This window comes from Sinohyriopsis cumingii, chromosome 6 (genome assembly GCF_028554795.1).
Source record: "Sinohyriopsis cumingii isolate HCF-2022 chromosome 6, ASM2855479v2, whole genome shotgun sequence".
Taxonomy (NCBI): domain Eukaryota; kingdom Metazoa; phylum Mollusca; class Bivalvia; order Unionida; family Unionidae; genus Sinohyriopsis; species Sinohyriopsis cumingii.
The window spans coordinates 38,026,241-38,045,082 of record NC_142966.1 but is presented as its reverse complement, the minus strand read 5'-3'; the positions used below and the strand labels follow the sequence as shown (position 1 = coordinate 38,045,082).

Here is an 18,842-nt window from a genome sequence, read left to right as displayed (position 1 = left end):
TATTGGCTCTCTTGAAATAATTTCTGTACTCTAGAATGCTAAGTCAAAATGTTTATGAGCAGTAGTTACATAGGGTATATCGGTGTCTCTAAACTCAAAAGGGCAATCTAATGTTAATTTATCCTTGTCCTATAGTGCATCAAACTAATACAACAAAAGCGACGTACCACTTTTCTGTCCTTAACCATCCCTATTTCTCTCTCTCGCTCATGCATTCACAATGTTATTTTTCTGTCTTTCTCTACAGCATAATGTTATAACTATCTCTCTAGAACAATATTTACTACTTTCATCATGAAATCATAATAATGACATATAATAATGATAATAATAATAATAATAATGTTTTTATGGTCTGTAGCGACTTTGTCTTAAGAAACTCATGTAAAGGATCACTTCTCTCTTTGAACGAGACCATTGGTTGTGGACACTTTTTCAGTGTTCATTTTTGATAATATTCTATTGTGTACACTTTGCTAACAGTAACTATTCATGTAGCCAGTTTAATAACAACTGTATGAGTAACAGTAATCTTTAACCATTGCTCGCTTTTATTAAATAAATCTTTTTCTCGATTCTTTTTAATGCTCAGTGACTTAAAAATGCACTCACACATGCACACCATTCAGTTATGAGAAAAGCATTTTGGATAATGTGTATGTGGTGTTGGATGGTATATGTTTTGTGTTGGATATATAGGTTTGTGAGATTTCATCTCCTTCATTTAAACACCACTCCATTTAGTCTTATAGTGGGGGCACTGGACAAGGCGTTTTTGATATTGTTGCACAGTATAGTTAGTGTGTTGGATAGTACGTTTGTGCAATTTCATCTTCATTTACATCTCACCCAGTTGCATCTGATGGTAGGTGTGGTTTTCTCGACCAAGGTGTTTTAGATAGTGTGCCTGGGGTTGTGGATGGCATAATTGGTGTGGTGGATAGTATGTTTGCACAATTTCATCTTATTCATCTAAAATCTACCCAGTTTTGTCTGACAGTTGGTGTGGGACTTTATACCATACACTAAGTGCTATGGATATTGTGTTTATGGGGTATTGGAGTGTATAGTTAGTGTGCCCATATATGTTTATGATTTTCTCTTCTTCATTGAAACCCTACTCCATTTCGCCTAATAGTAGGTGTGGGTATTTTAGACCCAACACAAGGCATTTTGAATAGTGTGTATGTGGTGTTGGATGGTAGAGGTAATGTGATGGATAGTATGTTTGTTAGCTTCCATCTCCTTCTTTTAAACTCTGTGCTAAAACAAGGCATTATAGATAGTGTGTATGGGGTGTTGGATGGTAGAGGCATTGTGCTGGATAGTATGTGCATAAAATTCCGTCTCCTTTGTTTTAACACTTCACATTTTGTCTGTTAGTAGATGTTGGGGCGCTACACAATAAGTTGATTTTGGATTGCATATATATCGTGTTGGATTGTAATAAAGGAGGTGCTGGATAGTATATATGTGTTTGCATTGTATCTAAAAATTGTAATGTTACATTTTACATACATTCCCATAGAATATAGAAATGGCCTATAACAATAATGAGGTTGCCATTATGTTTTCCTTTGTCTCTATAAACACCTTTTACTGCATAAATACTTTTGACCCTATAAATCCTTTTGAGGCTATAAACCCTTTTGAGGCTATAAACCCTTTTGAGGCTAAAATCACTTTTGTCCATATGAACACTTTTGTCCCTGTAAACCTATTCCCATATTAAACCTATTGGCCCGTTTAACATAGGATTTCCCATGCTTACCTATAGTGACAACTCTTGAGGTCAACTGCAACACTTACTAAATCACCCCATTGAGGTCAGCCACTTGTAACACTTACCTTTGGCCAGTATACACACTTTTGTCCATATAAACCCATTCCCCTATTAAACCTAAATAGAAATTTAAAACAGGAATTCTGGTTTGTCCCAAAGAAGCTCCTTCGTTTCCGAGTTCTCTCTACAGGTGGCCGCCATGAACTTAATGTTGAAAACAAATCATACCCAGTTTCAAAATTACATCCATGCATCTGGTTTCGGCTAGCGTGGGTACGTGGGAAAGCCTGCCAGTAGCTTCTCGTGGGTCGGTGGTTCTTCTCTGGGTTTTCCAGGGTTCTTCCTCCACCAGTTATACTGGCCGCCATGTATAGCCTATCTTGTGCTGAAAAATGGCATTAAACCCTACAACAACAACAACAACAACCATGCATCTGGTTATGATGTTACCTTTTGAACCATTCATATTGTGCTGTTGAAGTGTGAGCCGTACATTACAAATGTTTTGAAAATCAGTGTATCTTGTATTCAAACTTAATGGACTTAAGAAGATAAAAGATAAATGTATAATTTTTCCATGGAACTGGATTCTGAAATCTGAATGGAATTAATGGTAAGTAGGAACTTACTTTTGTTTCTACCACTATTCTCATTATTAATGAAGGAATGCAACGTAGAGTCGCAAATACTGTATCTGTCAGTAAATAAAGCAGGTTGAACATGAGCTTAACTTTGTCCCAGAAGGCAAAATTAGCAAAATTCGTACATTTTGGAGCCCATAAGTTCACTTTGGTGCAATGCATATAAGTCAATGATGGCTTGATGAATCAAAAAATATCTCAGGAGTGAAACAAGCCATATATGGTGGCAGTGTGCCATCGAAGATGGAAATAGCAACAGAAGATAAAGGATCAGGTGTGGAACGAAGCTTTTGGAAGTTACTTACCTTGTTTCTTTTATAGTACGATAGAAAGTTCTATGTCAGAATGAATTTATGGGGGTAATCAGACATAATTTTGTCACTGGGTATGATTTTTGTCAACATTTAGTTCACGTCAGTCACCTGTGGTTTGCTTGTATTACTACTTATACATACATACCCACACATTCATGCATGCATGCACACATACCTACCTACCTACAAACATTCCTACCTACCTACCTACCTACAAACATTCCTACCTACCTACCTACCTACCTAATTACATATATACATACAGACAGACAGATAATAATGGCTGATCAATCAACTATCCAGACTATATAAACTCCTCTGTTTTTTCTAATCCTCATTTAAACCAGAGGTCCAGAGGTTTCTGCAATCATATGTTGCTTCATGTTGCATAAGAAAGTTTGACATTTTATTGAATAAAGTTACATCTGATGTTGAGCTAAGCTAGCATAGTAGAAACCCATGGCCCATGTGCCCTAGGGTAGATTGCCAGATGGGAAATGTCTTATTAAAATCTGCTAGGTTATATATTAATGGATGCACCGATGGGTTTTAGAGATAAGATTGTTTAGATACAAGTCTTTGATACAGGTAGCTACCCTTGCTGGTTGTAGGATTTATCTGCAATGAATTCAATCAAGACAACTTTGCCTGTTGAAGACCAGAGCAGATCTAGGTACTGAAATCAACATGTGGCTTGCGCATAATTATTTAAATTGCAGAGGATAGTTTTGTCTATGGGACAGATCAATTAAGTTAAAGGATAAGGTCATGCTGGGCATGTTTAGGCAACAGTGTTCTCAGTTCTGATTTCATTGACTTCAAAATTACAAAAGGGTGGACATTATAGTGGAAGTCATGTGGGCAAAAGTTTGCTACAGTTTCGCTTAGTGCAACTTGTCAAGGTATTAAGCAGTTCCAGAATGCGCTCACTTACTATAGTTACCTAGATGGCTAGCTTGAATGAGCAATTAATTATGATTAATATATGCGTGTATATGATCCAAATATTGGATCAATTAACATAAAATGCTTGGACTTAATAATGAAAATACAAATAAATGACCTTACACAGTACAAGGACAAGGGGTGAATGATTCATGGTGATTTCACAATGAAAAGATTGATGTGTTTTACTCACATAGTAAAACGAATGTAGTGTTTTACTCATATAGTAAAATGTATTCACTCAAATAGTGAAATTATGTAAACAAAAGGGACAGATATACAAATTATATTTACAATCCCACTGGGTTTTTAAAAAAACCCAAATTAGCCCACAGCTAAAAGATTAAATATATGGAGTTACACACTCCATCACCAGCACACTCAGCTACCAGTGACACTGGCCAATCCACGTTAGTATTCCAGGTTGGTCAATCAAGCAGTCAGAACCCTTCAATCTCAGTCAGCAACACCCGATCACCTGCTACTAGTTGACCAGCAACACTGTTTATTCTACGTCTGCTATGGTTCAGCTTCACAGCTGCTATGGTTGACCTCTGTGGTTAGCTCTGCAGCTGGTACCACGTTAACTCCGATAACTCGGATCACTCCAGTCAGTTGGGTCAGCTGAAAATACATCTAACACCATGTACTATGTATGACATGATATACGATAAAAATGTAATGACGTTATATACATTAAGTTATACAGATTACGTTATTGGCACAATTACAAAACAACAAAAGGTTCAGAAGTAAACCTAATGGTGCCTGACAAGAATCCTACAGTACTAAACATTTCTTAAAAATGCAGCTTTATATTGCTATATTGCTAATATAAATCTCTTGCTAAGTCCCAGACAAGAATAGAAAATATTTGCATTATACTATGTAAACCGAAGCTACATAGCAAACATACAAAAAAATGTGGTAGTACAATAGTTATAACTTATACGCAAGAAATTAATAATTCACATACCTCTACAGCTGAAGATGTGCAAGTCCTTAAAGCAGACTGTTCACTGACAAGATGTTCTGTAATGTGAAGATTTAATCTTACGGTGAGGCATTTATACACAGACGAAGTCGTCATACATTGTCTGTGCGCTGGAAGCATTCGGTTTTTCCCATTGAAAGCACATCGCACATACGGCATAGGATGAACCAAACTCACTCTTTCGAAATATTGTACAATATACATAAATCACCCTCGAGTATCGTTGTACACAAAAAATGAAACCCTAGTACATGTATTTAATAAATAAAAGGATTTATACAATTCCGTGACACAAACACACACAGACACTCATGCTAACTTATAGTCATACATATATACATGGTTAGATGTATGGCTTCATGGGTGGATGGAAGTCTGATACCCAAACATGCAGACAGTTAATATCACGACTGTTATCATGCAGTAAGCAGTGTCTGTTCATGAAGATGCTGTTTAGTTATCATGGTAATGAGAGATTATGGATGTGAGTATGCAGAGCAAACTGACATGGTTTTTCAACAAATAGTTTTGTGTGATAGTGCCAGGTTTATTTGTGGCAGTTTGGGGGAAGTTTGGTCAGCAGTGGGAAACTAACACTGTGAAGAAAAAAACATTTCTTTAAAAAAACTGATGGATGGGCAATACGGAATAAATTCCTAAATTGAAGGAGGAGGTGCCCCGCGTGTCTGATTAGTTTTTGGTGATCTGCCCGTTGTATTGGAGATATCCTATGTATCAGAAATATGACAAGATGGAGGAGCTGTCATTTTGCTTCAGTTTATTTAGGCAAACTGTTGGACAACAAGTAAGAAAGCTGTGTTACGTTCGCATGGCTAGCATCTTGTTTCAAATTACGGCTGGAAACCTGATATTCATTGGAAGTTTACAGCCTTAAGAGCTCAGTCAGTACAGTGTGATGGTAATTTTAATTTCATGCAGTTTCTGATCGTTCTTTTTTGTATCTGCTGTGTTATGTAATGGGAGATGATTGGTTTTACTTTAGCATTAGTTTGATGGAGAGTGGTGTGTCTAGGGGTCAGATATACATGCTTGTGAGTGTTATGAATATATAATTGGCATTGTTTTTGTTAGTTTTTAAAAAAATTCATTATATGTTATGGATAATTGTATTTTGTACTTGACATTACCCAAATTCAAGTTCTTTATGTTTCTGATATACATAGCTAATATTTTCTCTATAAGTGTGAGTTAAATATTAGGATCATTATCAATAGAAGTCTTGGTCATGGTTACATAAACATGAACATACCTAGCCTAACTAATGTTTAGCACATTCTGTATTGCAAGTTTAAGTAACAAATTGTTCAAGAACGGAAAATTCCCTTAAGTCATAGTATTTCCAGAAAATGCTAGTTGAACTTAGGTCAAGTAGAGGACTTTATAATCTTGTTTATCTAAAGATTATTCATTCTTGTTTTAACATCTTTAGGCAGAATCTTATTGCTGTGTTCAGTATCTAATTTGGACTAGAATTATTTTTTTCAAAATTTTATTCTCTGGAATTTCAAACAGCTCAAAAATATTCTTGGATGAGAGAGTTAAATTGGAATTATAGTGAATTCAGATAAGGACATCTTTTATTATATTATTATAATTCATTAAAAGACAATTGTCAGATCATCAAGTCACATGCCACTACAGGCACATCAACACCTTCAGGTCTGGATCTTATTTTGAACACCTCTGGAATTTAATTAGAACTTTATTCATTATGACTGCTGATAGAACCTTTTGGACAATTTTGGGATTTATTGTGAATTCTTTTAAAATTTGTACTTGGTATTATAGGAAAATAAATTATTTGTTCAATTTGACAAAATTTGTTGGTTTTTGCTCTTTCATTAATTTTAAGACCGTATAGTTGTAATAGTGAGTCACAAACTGAGAGCGTAGTTCATGCAGTTATAACTGCCTTGAGGATGTCATAAGCAAATACATCCGATATGTTGGAAGTATTTGCAGCAAGTAGTTGAATTTTGATGTATTGCTCTAACTTTCATTACAAGTTTATAATATTTTATTTAGTTTTGATCAGCTTTGTTCTACAAATCAAGCCAAGATTTTGAATATATGAAGTCATTAATTAGGTCATTTTCTCCAACGGTATGGTTTGATTTCAATGCTAGTTTTGTTCAGAACTTAATGCTTGTTGTAAGCACAGTTTCTCAGGCAGCACAGTAGTAGAATTTAGTGATGGCATGTAAGTTACATATTACATACTACTCATTATGGGACTAAGACAAGACACTCAAACTTAAGAGTGGAGATAAAAGGGGGATGTGCGTAATATATATTTTGCAAGAACTTAAGTTAAATTTTGTGTTCCAATTGGTATTCTATGAAAAGCAGAATTGTTCTTAATTTTTCTATTTCATTTGGCTTCTTTGCACTGTTCTAAATGGTAAAGTGCTGCAACTGCTTGAAATAAATGTATGTCTTTGCATGATACTACTGTATACAAGCTACAATGTTGTTGTTCTAACATACACACAGAAAAGAACAGTCATTATTTAAGCTCATCATTTCTTAGCTTTTGACAAATTCAAGGAAAATTAATTAAATATGTCACAAGTGGTGAGCATTTTTGGGTAATGTTCAGATAGGTATAAAGGGGGCCCCGAGTGGCCGAGTGGTCTAACGCGCTTTCCGTTACAGATCACTGCCATCTCACCTCTGTCTGCATGGGTTTGAGTCTCGGATTCGGTTAATGTGGGTATGTGAGAAAGCTTGCCAGTAGCTTCTCATGGGTTGGTGGTTCTTTCCGGGGTTTTCCCGGGTTCTTCCTTCACCATTAATACTGGCCACCATGTATAGCCTATCGTGTGCTGAAAAATGGCATTAAACCCTACAACAACAACAACAACAGACAGGTATAAAAATAATTTCCATCTTACCCATTTCACAGATGTCTGAGTTATATGTCTGAATAATAATAATTTGTTGTAAATTGTATTTACTTTTAGCTTTTTATATGTTGAAGTAGACAATATTCTTAGGACAAAAAGTATTGGTAGCTGTACTCTTCAGAGACAATGAAATGATGATCATTGTTCATATCTTGTTTTTCCAATGTTCGAACATTTCTGTCCCATTATAGTTTTCTTTTTTAGAAGTTCCATAAGTGTATCAAAATTCACATAGCTGTAATAGACCAATCTCTTTATTTTGCAGAAAAGATGACAATAAGAAAGAAAGATCAGCTTATAACTGATCAAAAAATCAAGATTGACAATGTTGTAAGTACATTTCTTGTCACGAGACAAAATATTGCAAGCGGCTGTTAACAAGCTTATGTACTAAATTAATTTTTCTAGGTGGTACTGAAATTCCATGCGAAATTTAAGCATTGTTTTAAAACCATTCCAGACTTTTTAGATTCAGTGCCAAATTTGCTAGCCAATGATCGGTAATAAAATTTGTTATACCCGTTGACAGTGTGCATATGCAACGACAAGAGACAGTGTTTTGAGCAAATGTCCTCTTGAGGATGAAAGAGTTACTGCTCGTAGCAAGTCCAAATTAATTTAGTAATGATAAAACTCTTCATGTAACCTGTTCGATGTTCAATATGCCTATGTCCATGATGTCTACATGCCATGACTATGAAGAAAAACTTGTGTGTTGAATATGATTTCATTCTGGCTTAAAAATAAAGGACAAAAAATGATTTGATGTGATATTTTCAGACACAGTGTATGCCATGATCAGATGTATTTTCTTTGTTTCTTGTTCTTCTGCTATGCTAATGTAAATGACTTTTGGTATGTGGCCATGAATTTACAGTGGGATATAAACACCATCATTTTTTAGGCTTGTAAATACTTATTTTCAAATAATTTTGAAAGTAAATGTACTAATTATCAACTGAAAAAGTGTCTATACGCTAAGGATCTTTCAAAGAATGTGAAAAGTTTACAGTTTTTTGTCTGATAAGCCTAAATGTAATAATTTCAGAGTAGCTATCACTAAATCGTGTTTCTGATATTATGGAAAGTTCTTCTTAAGTAACAGAGCCTTGGAGTTGGTCAGTTTCTCACAATTTGTGATAATCTCAGGAAATTAAAAATGTATTTTACAAAATAAAACAGAATCACGAGAAATATGCATCGAGATAACCAAAGCTAGCAATGTTAGGGAGTGGTTTTTCCTTTAAGTCCTTTGAGTGAGAGGATAGTAGTAACATTTGCTACCCTGTGGCACAAGGGAATTGACATTGGCTTTAGGTTTAGATTGGGGTTCAGTCTTGGACATTTGGGGAATTTAACATTGCAGCTACGTTGTTACATTGCTAGAAGTTTCTTGACCTCATTGTGATCCAGTATTCAGCACACGGCGATCTATCCGGCACTTAGCTATCTATCATCTTGTACATAGATACATACTATTAAGCACCTAGTGATCTACTGTCCAACACTTAGTGTGCAGTGACCAATACTCAGTCAACTTCTATCCACCATCCCACATGATACCATCAATATGCCATGTGTAGTGACCAATCTCAGTCATATTCAAGCCAGCTCCCAAAATTATACTATTAGCAATCATATACATATATCTGATTTTTATATATAGACATTACCTATAACTTTGGTCAAGTTGGATGTGTGAGTAAATTTGTTTTTATTTTACAGATGTTATGAATAGATTTATTTAAAGGAATCCACCCATATTAACACTAAAATGGACGTAATTAAATGAAGGACTAACATTCCAAAACAGAATTTAAAGGAGACTGAAAATTACTGGAATATTAATATTAGAATGACTGTGATGAAGTATTAAATTTCCAAAACTTTCACAGGCATTAGCGGAAATCAAAACCATCCAGGAAAGATGTTAAAGCTTTGTTCAGACCAAAACTAATATTAAAATTCCAAAACTCATATTGATTGTAGCCGAGACGAAAAAGGTGTCTGAAATAGTGTTAAAATATGGTCAAGACTAAAATTAATGCTGAATTAAGCAAAAAATAATGAAACATTTTCCCAAAATGCAAAAGTTGTAAAAAGAATTTTCGCAAATTGTAAAAAATAAAAAGTAAAAATGTACAAATTTATATTTATTTCTACAAACAAAAATAACCAATTCTACAAATTTATTAATTATTGACAAATATGCAGAGAACGTTTTAAGATTGCAGCTATTTGTACAAATTGCAAATATAAAATTAAAACTTTTATTGACTTCTTTCGTGAAAGATATCTAAAAGAAAAATAAACATTTTACGCTGGTTAAAGTGACCAACATTCCACATTTACTAACCAGCAAAAAGAATAGAGTTTCCAAAACCCCATGTTTACTATCCAACACCATACCCTATAATCCTACATACCGTAATTTGTCCTTAAAAGTATGGTTGGGATTCTTCTTGCTAAAAGAATCAAGACAAAGATATAAGTTCTTTACAGGAATGGATTTCTCTTTTGTTTTTACTTCTGAATGTTTCTTCAACTTGTTTCTATTCAATGTAGACATTTATTGTAGGTATCTTTATTTTTGTCTCTGCTTTACTGTCCTAGAGGTTCCTTTTCTTTAACATTATGGATATTATGAAGTCCTTTCTTATGATATACAAACCAGGCATCTTGTCTTTGATCTCCGGAGAAGTTGTCATAAGTCTTTTATTGCAGTTGTATTTTCAAATGACTCTCTGTAATTTTCTGGATGATTATTTTCTCCTAGATGCAATATATAGATTGTATATCACAGCAGTATTAAATTTGAATCATGTACTGTCATGTAATGATCACACAGTTCCAAGGAGAAAAAAGGAGCTACATGGCGATTATGACATTCTGTGTATCACAGCAGTCACCAAGAAGTGCTGGCAGAAGTTCATGCTTATGATTAAGTGATTCTAAGCCAGTACTCTCTATTGCTACATCTAGACCCAGATAGTTAAGATCAATCAAGAAAGAAAGTCGGTATCACCATAAAATTTATTTGAGTCATTGTGAGAGAAGCGATAATGATAAAGTCAAAATGAAGATCGTTGGACGCTATCCATCACTCACTGCAGTTTAAAATCTGTTTGGATTGATTTAGAATGCCTGCAGAATTAACTTCTTCCAAATATTGGAAGAAATTGCAGCACGTCCAAGAAGCCAGCGATGAGTTTGACATGACATCTGGAAAGGTACTTTTTACATGGTGATACTCATTTCATCTCTAAAAGGCAGAGGAAAAGGAAAATTTTATTGGTGGAAGCATCATCCTGAATAAGATTTGACAAGTTTGGTAATGTCATCATGTATGATAATGTAATATCCAATACCCGCTTAAATGTATGTTCTGTCTTGGAACCTTTAGGAGATCGAATCCTTTGCTATCACACCGATAGTGGCATGTACAATGGCTATTTTGACTTTGAGAGTTGATTGAACATGTTAAAAAATGGCCCACATAAATATTATCTAAATGGATTACCCATTGCCAAAACTTTAGCCAGAGAAGAACGTGTTACTTGGGACGAGGAAACCATGTACAGAGTTTCGATTCTGGTGTGGAGATCAGATTCTTGTGGCAAATTTACAAACAGTATATGCAAGGATCTGACAATCAAAATTTTATCTGTGCATGAAACATATAGTAATGAATAAGACTTGTATTCCCTGTGTGAAAAAGACATTCGTCATTTGTTATTAACTCTTCAGTTTTACCAAGAAATATGCATAGTAAGTTGGATACATCAACATATTTATGACTGAAATAATGTAAGTAACTGGAAAAATCTTGGATTCGACACTTGGAAAAAGAGGTTCCAGGTAGTGAAGTATGTCATAGACATCATTTGTGATGGATAACAGAAAGAAAAACATAAACTTTCTTTTCCTGAAATGTCAGTATTTTTTTTTTTTTTGTTACCAATCTATTGCTATTAACAATAAACCTATAAAATGTATAAAATATTTTGTGTCATTGATGTCAGAATTTCAAACAGCTGAAAATTATGTTTGGATAGCATTGTATCTTTGCAATCTCTTTAACATATTGATTGCTGGACCTAGTGGTTTTGTGAAAAGTTTGATCGAGCACAAACTAAAATTATTTGATCGATGTCTAGAACTTATCGCGCAATGTTACAAAGACTGTCAAACGGTGCACAGGTTATTGAAAGAAAGTCAAGGAGAATCCAAGTCATTTGTTAAAGTAATTCTGTAAGAAAAGATGTGATAGAGTTGACTTTAGTCAAACACATTTTATTATCTTCGATGACATGCTAGGAGAAGACGAAGATGAGATTAAACTTTTGTTTACACAAAAAAGTCATAAAATAGTATTATTTACATTACTCACAATTTACTTTAACATGTAATGCATGTTAAAGAGTCCAAAAGATAAATCTCGAGCTCAAGTGTTAGCTAAAAAGTTAAAAAAATCTTTGCGAAATTATGCTAATGATGATGCCACTCAATCATCACATGCGTATTTTACTAGCTGTTTAAAATCTACCACTCCTGATTATTTGAGATAAAAATGTTTTTTCCTACCAATTTGTTTAGCAATTTGTGTCACGAAGGAGGTCCACTCATTTATTAGCAACCTACTTTGGTTTAGTCGGTCTAAAACATGATAAAGCTTCCTTCACATCTTTTTTCTAACAGTATTCAACAATTTCCTTCCTTTCAGTCTCATCCTCCTGCAAATTGATTCATGCAGTATATGTGATCAGTTGTGAAAATAGTGCACAAGTACTGTCACATTTGTTAGAAGCTAGTCTAAAAGTGTATGATTGTAGAATGTGACAGCATGTCAGTTACTACAAGGCATCATTCACATTCCACGAGAAACAAAAACATTCTTTTTGAAAAACATAAAATAACACTCTCGCAACTGACTGATTAAAGAAACGATGCTCAAGCCATAAAACCAAAATATTTGGCAAACCAGGTGATCTGTAGTAGGTGTCATTATTCTTTCCCTTTTGAGATGGATGTAAATGTTGAAGTGAAGAAAGTGAAAAAACCTAACAAAAATGGACCCCACAAAAAAGAGTTGCAGCATATTGCCACTCTAGAAAGAAGAATGAAGCACAACACAAAACATCTTGGCATCAGGTAAAAATGGCACTGATGTTAGAACGCATAAGTACTCAAGAAAAAATTGCTCAGAGGTGGCCTATCAAAAATGGAAAGACATCTCCAAATAAACCTTTGTTTTCTACTGGTCATTCAATGGGAGGATTTCTACCACTGCTGTTAATTCAGTTACTTATAGTGGCTGCTCCTTTGCAAGGCTCGATTGCTGGACCTCTTTTAAATGGAGTGATAACATAAAAAATAAGAGGATAAAAGGGACACACTTTCTGAATAAAACATCACACCTGTATTCTTGGATCTTATGGAAGAACAAAAATTAACTTCAGTTTCTTACAGATGAAACTCCATTGTTGGCATGAACAACGATTCTGAGTGTTACCTTCTAATCCCAGTCTCTCCGAGATGTTACACTTATGATAAGAATCACAAATATGTCCAAAACTGAAAACATTGCTACGCCACCAGCAGTCACTGCAGCTTCTTCAATCAGTTCATCCTAAATCTTTAGACAAAACAACTAAACCTACTCTGAGAGATTTCAAGAACACAATGAAGAGTGAAGAAAAACAAACAGCAGCAAAGAAGAGTATAAACAGCCAGTACGGACAGAAGAAGAGAAAGAAACATGTATGACAACCTTGTTCACACCTTCAGCTACTCTCAGATGAGAAGAAATGAAAGGTCAGGCTAAAATAAATATATTGAAAGTCTATTCGGCAGAAGAGAAAAAGATAATAGAGAAAACGGAAATAAAAAAAGAACAAGAAATCAAGAAAAATTGACCCAATCAAGTAGTACTTCTACTCCTTTTACTTACTGGACATGTCAAGTATTGTTAGAGCAGTATCAAACAGCAAGTGATGTATTGAGGAGCAGCAACCACATGGATACACATTTAGCCAGCATTTGCTACAATTCTGCCCATGCAGAGGAATTCAAAAGTTGTATCATGTAGCTAAAATCAAACTTAAACGTTTGCATCAGCAGGATGGATTACAATGGTTACAAGGACAACCACCATATATGTTAAACTCATTAGAAGGAAACCTCAATGAAATCGTTAGCGAGCAGGAATCAATCATCAATGACAAGCCATTTGAGCATAGCTCTGAGTTAGTTTAAACACTTGTCTTGAATCAAATGGTCCACATCTTCTGTGGTGAAAAAGATACAAGGTCGCTGAATTTTTTTAGCGAAGCTTTTAAAAGGAACTGAATAAAGAAACACCCAGTTATTACCACTGAAAATCCTGAAACAAATGCTTCCAAAAAATTAAAAGCAACGTATGTGGAAATATTTTACACATCAGAATACTCTTTGATATATCTACATCTTGCCACATCTAGCCAAAACTTACAATCAGTCAAATAGAATGTGCTCTAGAAGAAGTGATACCTCAGAACGATGTGACTGTGCTTAATTGATTGTTTGAAATGGCACTGGTCAGAAAATATAAAGAAGTGTTAAACACAACGAAATTAGGTTCACACTGGGAAACAACCCTCACTTTTAACAAAGGTTATTTACCTACCTGGGGTGTATAATTATTTTCTGTCAGAGGGAAAATGTGTGATGTGAATCACCTGTCTATAAATTGGAAGATATGAACAGAGAAGACTTAAAATGAAATTTTAGATTGCCTGAGTTATGCAAGAAAGAAGACAACGTCTGTGACATCAAAAACATTCTCGACTGAAAAAAACTTAAAATGGGAAAATCACAACTCCACGCTGTAAGTGCCCTTTGGAAAGGATATCCACCCAGTGTCAAATATTCAATTTTCGCTTCACAAGTCAATGACTATAAAGGAAGTAGAAGTTATCAACATACCATTAAACACAGATGCACGTACTTGGTAGAATTCATTTATTAACGTCAACAACCACTTTAAGTGTTGTGTCAAATATAATTTTTATCAGAAACAGGACACATAATGTTAGATGATGAGACAAGAGAAGTTGGAAGAGTGTTTTGAAGATGAATGGACCCTCATATTAATAGAAAAGATATCGAATGAATAAGGACATTAGTGACCACTCCTTGAAAATGAAATGCACTGACAATCTCTTGCAAAAGAGTTCATGTTCATCGACTTACATGACAGATTTTCAAGGAAAACATTAAATGTGAACTCATTACCTATGAGAACAATGAATACCTTCATTGCCTTCTGGCTCCCACTTATACACAGCTTCTTAGAATCAAGGAGTGTATGCTAAAGTTGAACTATCACATTGAAAACCTACAGACATGATGTCAACACAGACGCTAGTCATTGCCAATGAACCCATGGGGTAGCTGTGTACTTTCCCCAAAACCAGAACATGAAATATTTAGATTTTTATAGATTACCTCATCTGGAAGATGATATCATTGATTTTATAATAAGACATGTTGTATCCACCCAATTCAATAATGCGAGCTTACAAGGATCAGATTCAGTTGTGCGTGGACAATATTTTGAGTATATTTTTTATCAACACAGCTATGGATTCTCATTGGAGTATTTAGTGATTTTTTTATTTTAACATGATTTCTCTTGAACCAATAAAAAAGAAATTAGAAAAGTAGCTTGTGAACATTATGGCTATCTATTTGCTTTAGCTCTGAAATTTAATATGTATACTAGATCACTGGAAGTCAAGTCCTCCCTCTTCGTTGGTTTCATTTATTTAGAAAAGATGCCATTGGCTTGTTTTTCAGAAACAAAAAATATATCTTTTCGATATGATCTGTCTTTTTCTCTCTGTTTCTCATTGAATCTGTTCTAAGAGATATGTTTTCCTTCAACTCCATGTCTTCATTGAGGTCTTGTTGATTAGTTGGTCACTCAAAACGGAGTGAAATTTGTAATGATTTATATATATCTTTCATAATTTGTAAAACGCGATTTTAGTTTTATTCTGAACGATTTCCACTCATTAAAGGTATTTATAACATCAGTACAAGATGTGCAGTTATATTGACACCTCCAGAACGAGATGAAATATAAGTATTTTGATATATGTAAATCCTGGACACATGCATATAGCCACTTGGCACCAGGCCACTAAAGACTGCTTGTTGATAGTATAATGTAGAGTGCTTTATAGGAGCTGACTGGTTGATGGTCACAACACATGGCATAATGGATAGTAAGTATGGGATATTGGATACTACACAGGAGCGCTGATGGTATATGATGGGGATTTCAATGATGATAACTGGGTGTTGGTCACTACACCCGACATGTTGAGGGCATAAACTTCAGATGTTCGATAGTAGATGACTGGGTGTTGGTCATTACACATGGCATCCTGATGATATAGTGTGGTGTGTTATATAGTAGATTTACTGTTTATTTGTCAATAGACATGTCGTAATGAACAGTAAATGTCAGGTATTTGTCACCACACAGGACATGTTGGATAGTACATGTAAGGTATTAGATGGTATTGTGCAGACTGTTGAATAGATGACCGAATATTGGTCACTACACACAGTGTTTTGGTTAGTAAGTTTGGGGTATTGCTCACTACACCTGAAATGTTGATTGTATAGTGAGAGGTGCTGGATAGTAGATGACTAAATATTGGTTACTACACATGACGTGTTGATAGTATAATGCTGCGTTTTGGTCACTACACACAGTGTGTTGTTTAGTAGATAACAAATTATTGAATAGTATATAACTAAGTGCTGTATGGTAGATAACTAAGTGCTGTATGGTAGATAACTAAGTGCTGAATAGTAGATCATTGAGTTTTGAATACAGGGCTGCAATTTGGTAACAATTTCTAACACTGTAGCAGTGTAGCCTCAGTGTTAAATTTGTATTGAATGACATTTGGTCTCATTTGATGCCAACAACTTCAATCAATATCACCTCAATTCCTGTAATGTAAGCCTACATCTTAATATTAAATCTCCTTGTACACCAGTGTAGAACATTATGAAGTTTAGTGTAATGATGGTATTTTTGTTTCTTTTTCAGTTTGTAAAAGGCTGGGTAAAAGAACATCTGCAAAAGGTGGAAAAACTACATTCAATGATGGGAAATACCAGTCTATATCCACTGGTTAAGTCAGTGCTTAATCACTTTTTCAGCAAAGGCTGCACTGTGGTCATAATGACCCCATTTATTGATGAAAACAAACTTTTTGACATACTTGCACTCTTCATTAACAATGCAGACAATGGCGGTTGCCTTTGGATACTTACGAGAGACAAGTTAGATGTCTATGATAAATTTGGTATAAAAAAAACCATTTCAATTTTTGATTTAATGGAGAAAGCTAAACAGCGTATACCAGGTAACTTCTATAATTTCCTCGATCGTGTAAAAATCCCAATTATGACTGGAATCTTTCATTTGAAGTTGATAGCCAGAATTCGTAAGAACTTGGTTAGTGTGCTATCAACAACGGCAAATATGACTGGACACCATTTTGATAAGTTTTATAATGGGAGCGAAAACAGAGATTCCGTACAGTTCAGTACCATGCAGGTACATGAATTTGAAAAGAACGTAATGCAAAATATATGGCCACTACTAAAACCAAGTGACAAGGCTGAAATGTGCCAATCCTTTCAAAATCAAATTTAAATGTACTAATTCTTAAAGCATAGAAATTTATTAATGATACCCAGAGGCATTAGCTGTTGCATTTGCTTGGTTCACTGTTGCTCGTTTTACAGCCACTAGGAAAAACTGTTGGCTATATGTCTAAGGGATGACACTAGAATGGTGGAGGGAGGTCTTGAAGGACATCATGGGCAGAGAGAGAAATTTGGGTTGGGAGGGAAGGCTGATCTATTTATATCCACTTGAAGCACTGGCATGTAGCCAGAAAGCATAAACATAGCAAAGTTAATAAATCGATACCCAGAGGCATTAGCCCTTGCATTTGGTTGGCTCACTGTCAATTTACAACCAAAGAGAATACCAGTATGTCATAAAGTTTGTCAACGTCAATAATTTTTATTAATGCTTGCAGCTACTACAACTCTTTTTGGCCTTCTGTACCCTTGAAAATGTTAACATGTCTTTAAAGATGATACTAGATTTTACAAATAATTAATTTTATGCTTTGAATTTATGTCTAATCAGGTTTATATTCCTTATGTGAATATGGTATTTGCTTGAAATTTATATAGTGTTCACTTGAAAGATAAGTTGTTTTCTGTGCAGTTTTGGACATGTCAGAGCTTCTATCGCATTCTCTTTGACTGTGATAATTTCCTTTTTAACGTTACGAGTTTTTAGCATATCCCATGTGTTGTAATTTGTTGTCTATAACCTCACAAAACATTATTTATTTAGGTACATTTTGTATTTGTTTACGTTACATTTAAAAACAACTTTGAGTAAGTTAAGGATATATAAAGACTTGCAGATGACCATCTCGATGGATATTTTCGAATTTAGCAATATATTCCAATACCTGTAGTTTTAAAGAAATAGTTATTCTCCTTTTAATTCTTGAATATTTGTAGTCTCTACTGTTATAAATAAAAATGTCTCTGCATGACCAGTTATGTCTCCCCGTACAAAATTTTCCACATGGATTGGATGTGGAATCCATAGGTACCTTTACAGATATATCCATATGGACAATTTTATTCTATAGCTGAACCACTCTTTTGGATTTCATTGTATCCATATGGAAATGTTATGGATTCCGTACTTACTCCATATGGAAAATCTCACGAAATATGCAAGTTAGTCCATGAGATCTGTAGGTTGTCCATATGGAATAAAATTAAAATTCCATATGGAATTTGGCAATAAATCCATGTGGAATTTGGCAATAGTCCATATGGAATATGTGAATAGTTCATATGGAATTTGGTAATAGTCCATCCTGTACAAAATTTTCCAGGCGTATTTAAAGTGGATTTCAGATGGGTTTTTTAAGCGCTTTCTGCCTAAACCATAAAAAATCTGCTTCAGATTTCTATTAAACTGCCTAATGATTCTTAGGCATTATTTGGAATCAATGATAAATATTCACAATAATTTGCAAAATGGGTTATTTTGACAGACATTATCAAATATGACTTAGGTTTTTCTTGTCCTCATTTTCTTTTATTGCATACAAAGCCTAATCCATGATGGCGTCACTT

The 18,842-nt window shown here is 34.5% G+C and overlaps 1 protein-coding gene across 1 annotated transcript in view; it reads left to right on the top strand.

The window, feature by feature from the left end:
- Positions 1 to 18,247, top strand: part of LOC149796733 (uncharacterized) — a 77,143-nt gene extending 58,896 nt beyond the window's left edge. Inside the window, exons 8-9 of the mRNA XM_089961382.1 lie at positions 7,870 to 7,934; positions 16,711 to 18,247. Coding sequence (XP_089817508.1) covers positions 7,870 to 7,934; positions 16,711 to 17,322 — 677 coding nt within the window. The 3' untranslated portion in view covers positions 17,323 to 18,247. The remainder of the gene's footprint in view (positions 1 to 7,869; positions 7,935 to 16,710) is intronic.
- Positions 18,248 to 18,842: the final 595 nt, after the last annotated feature.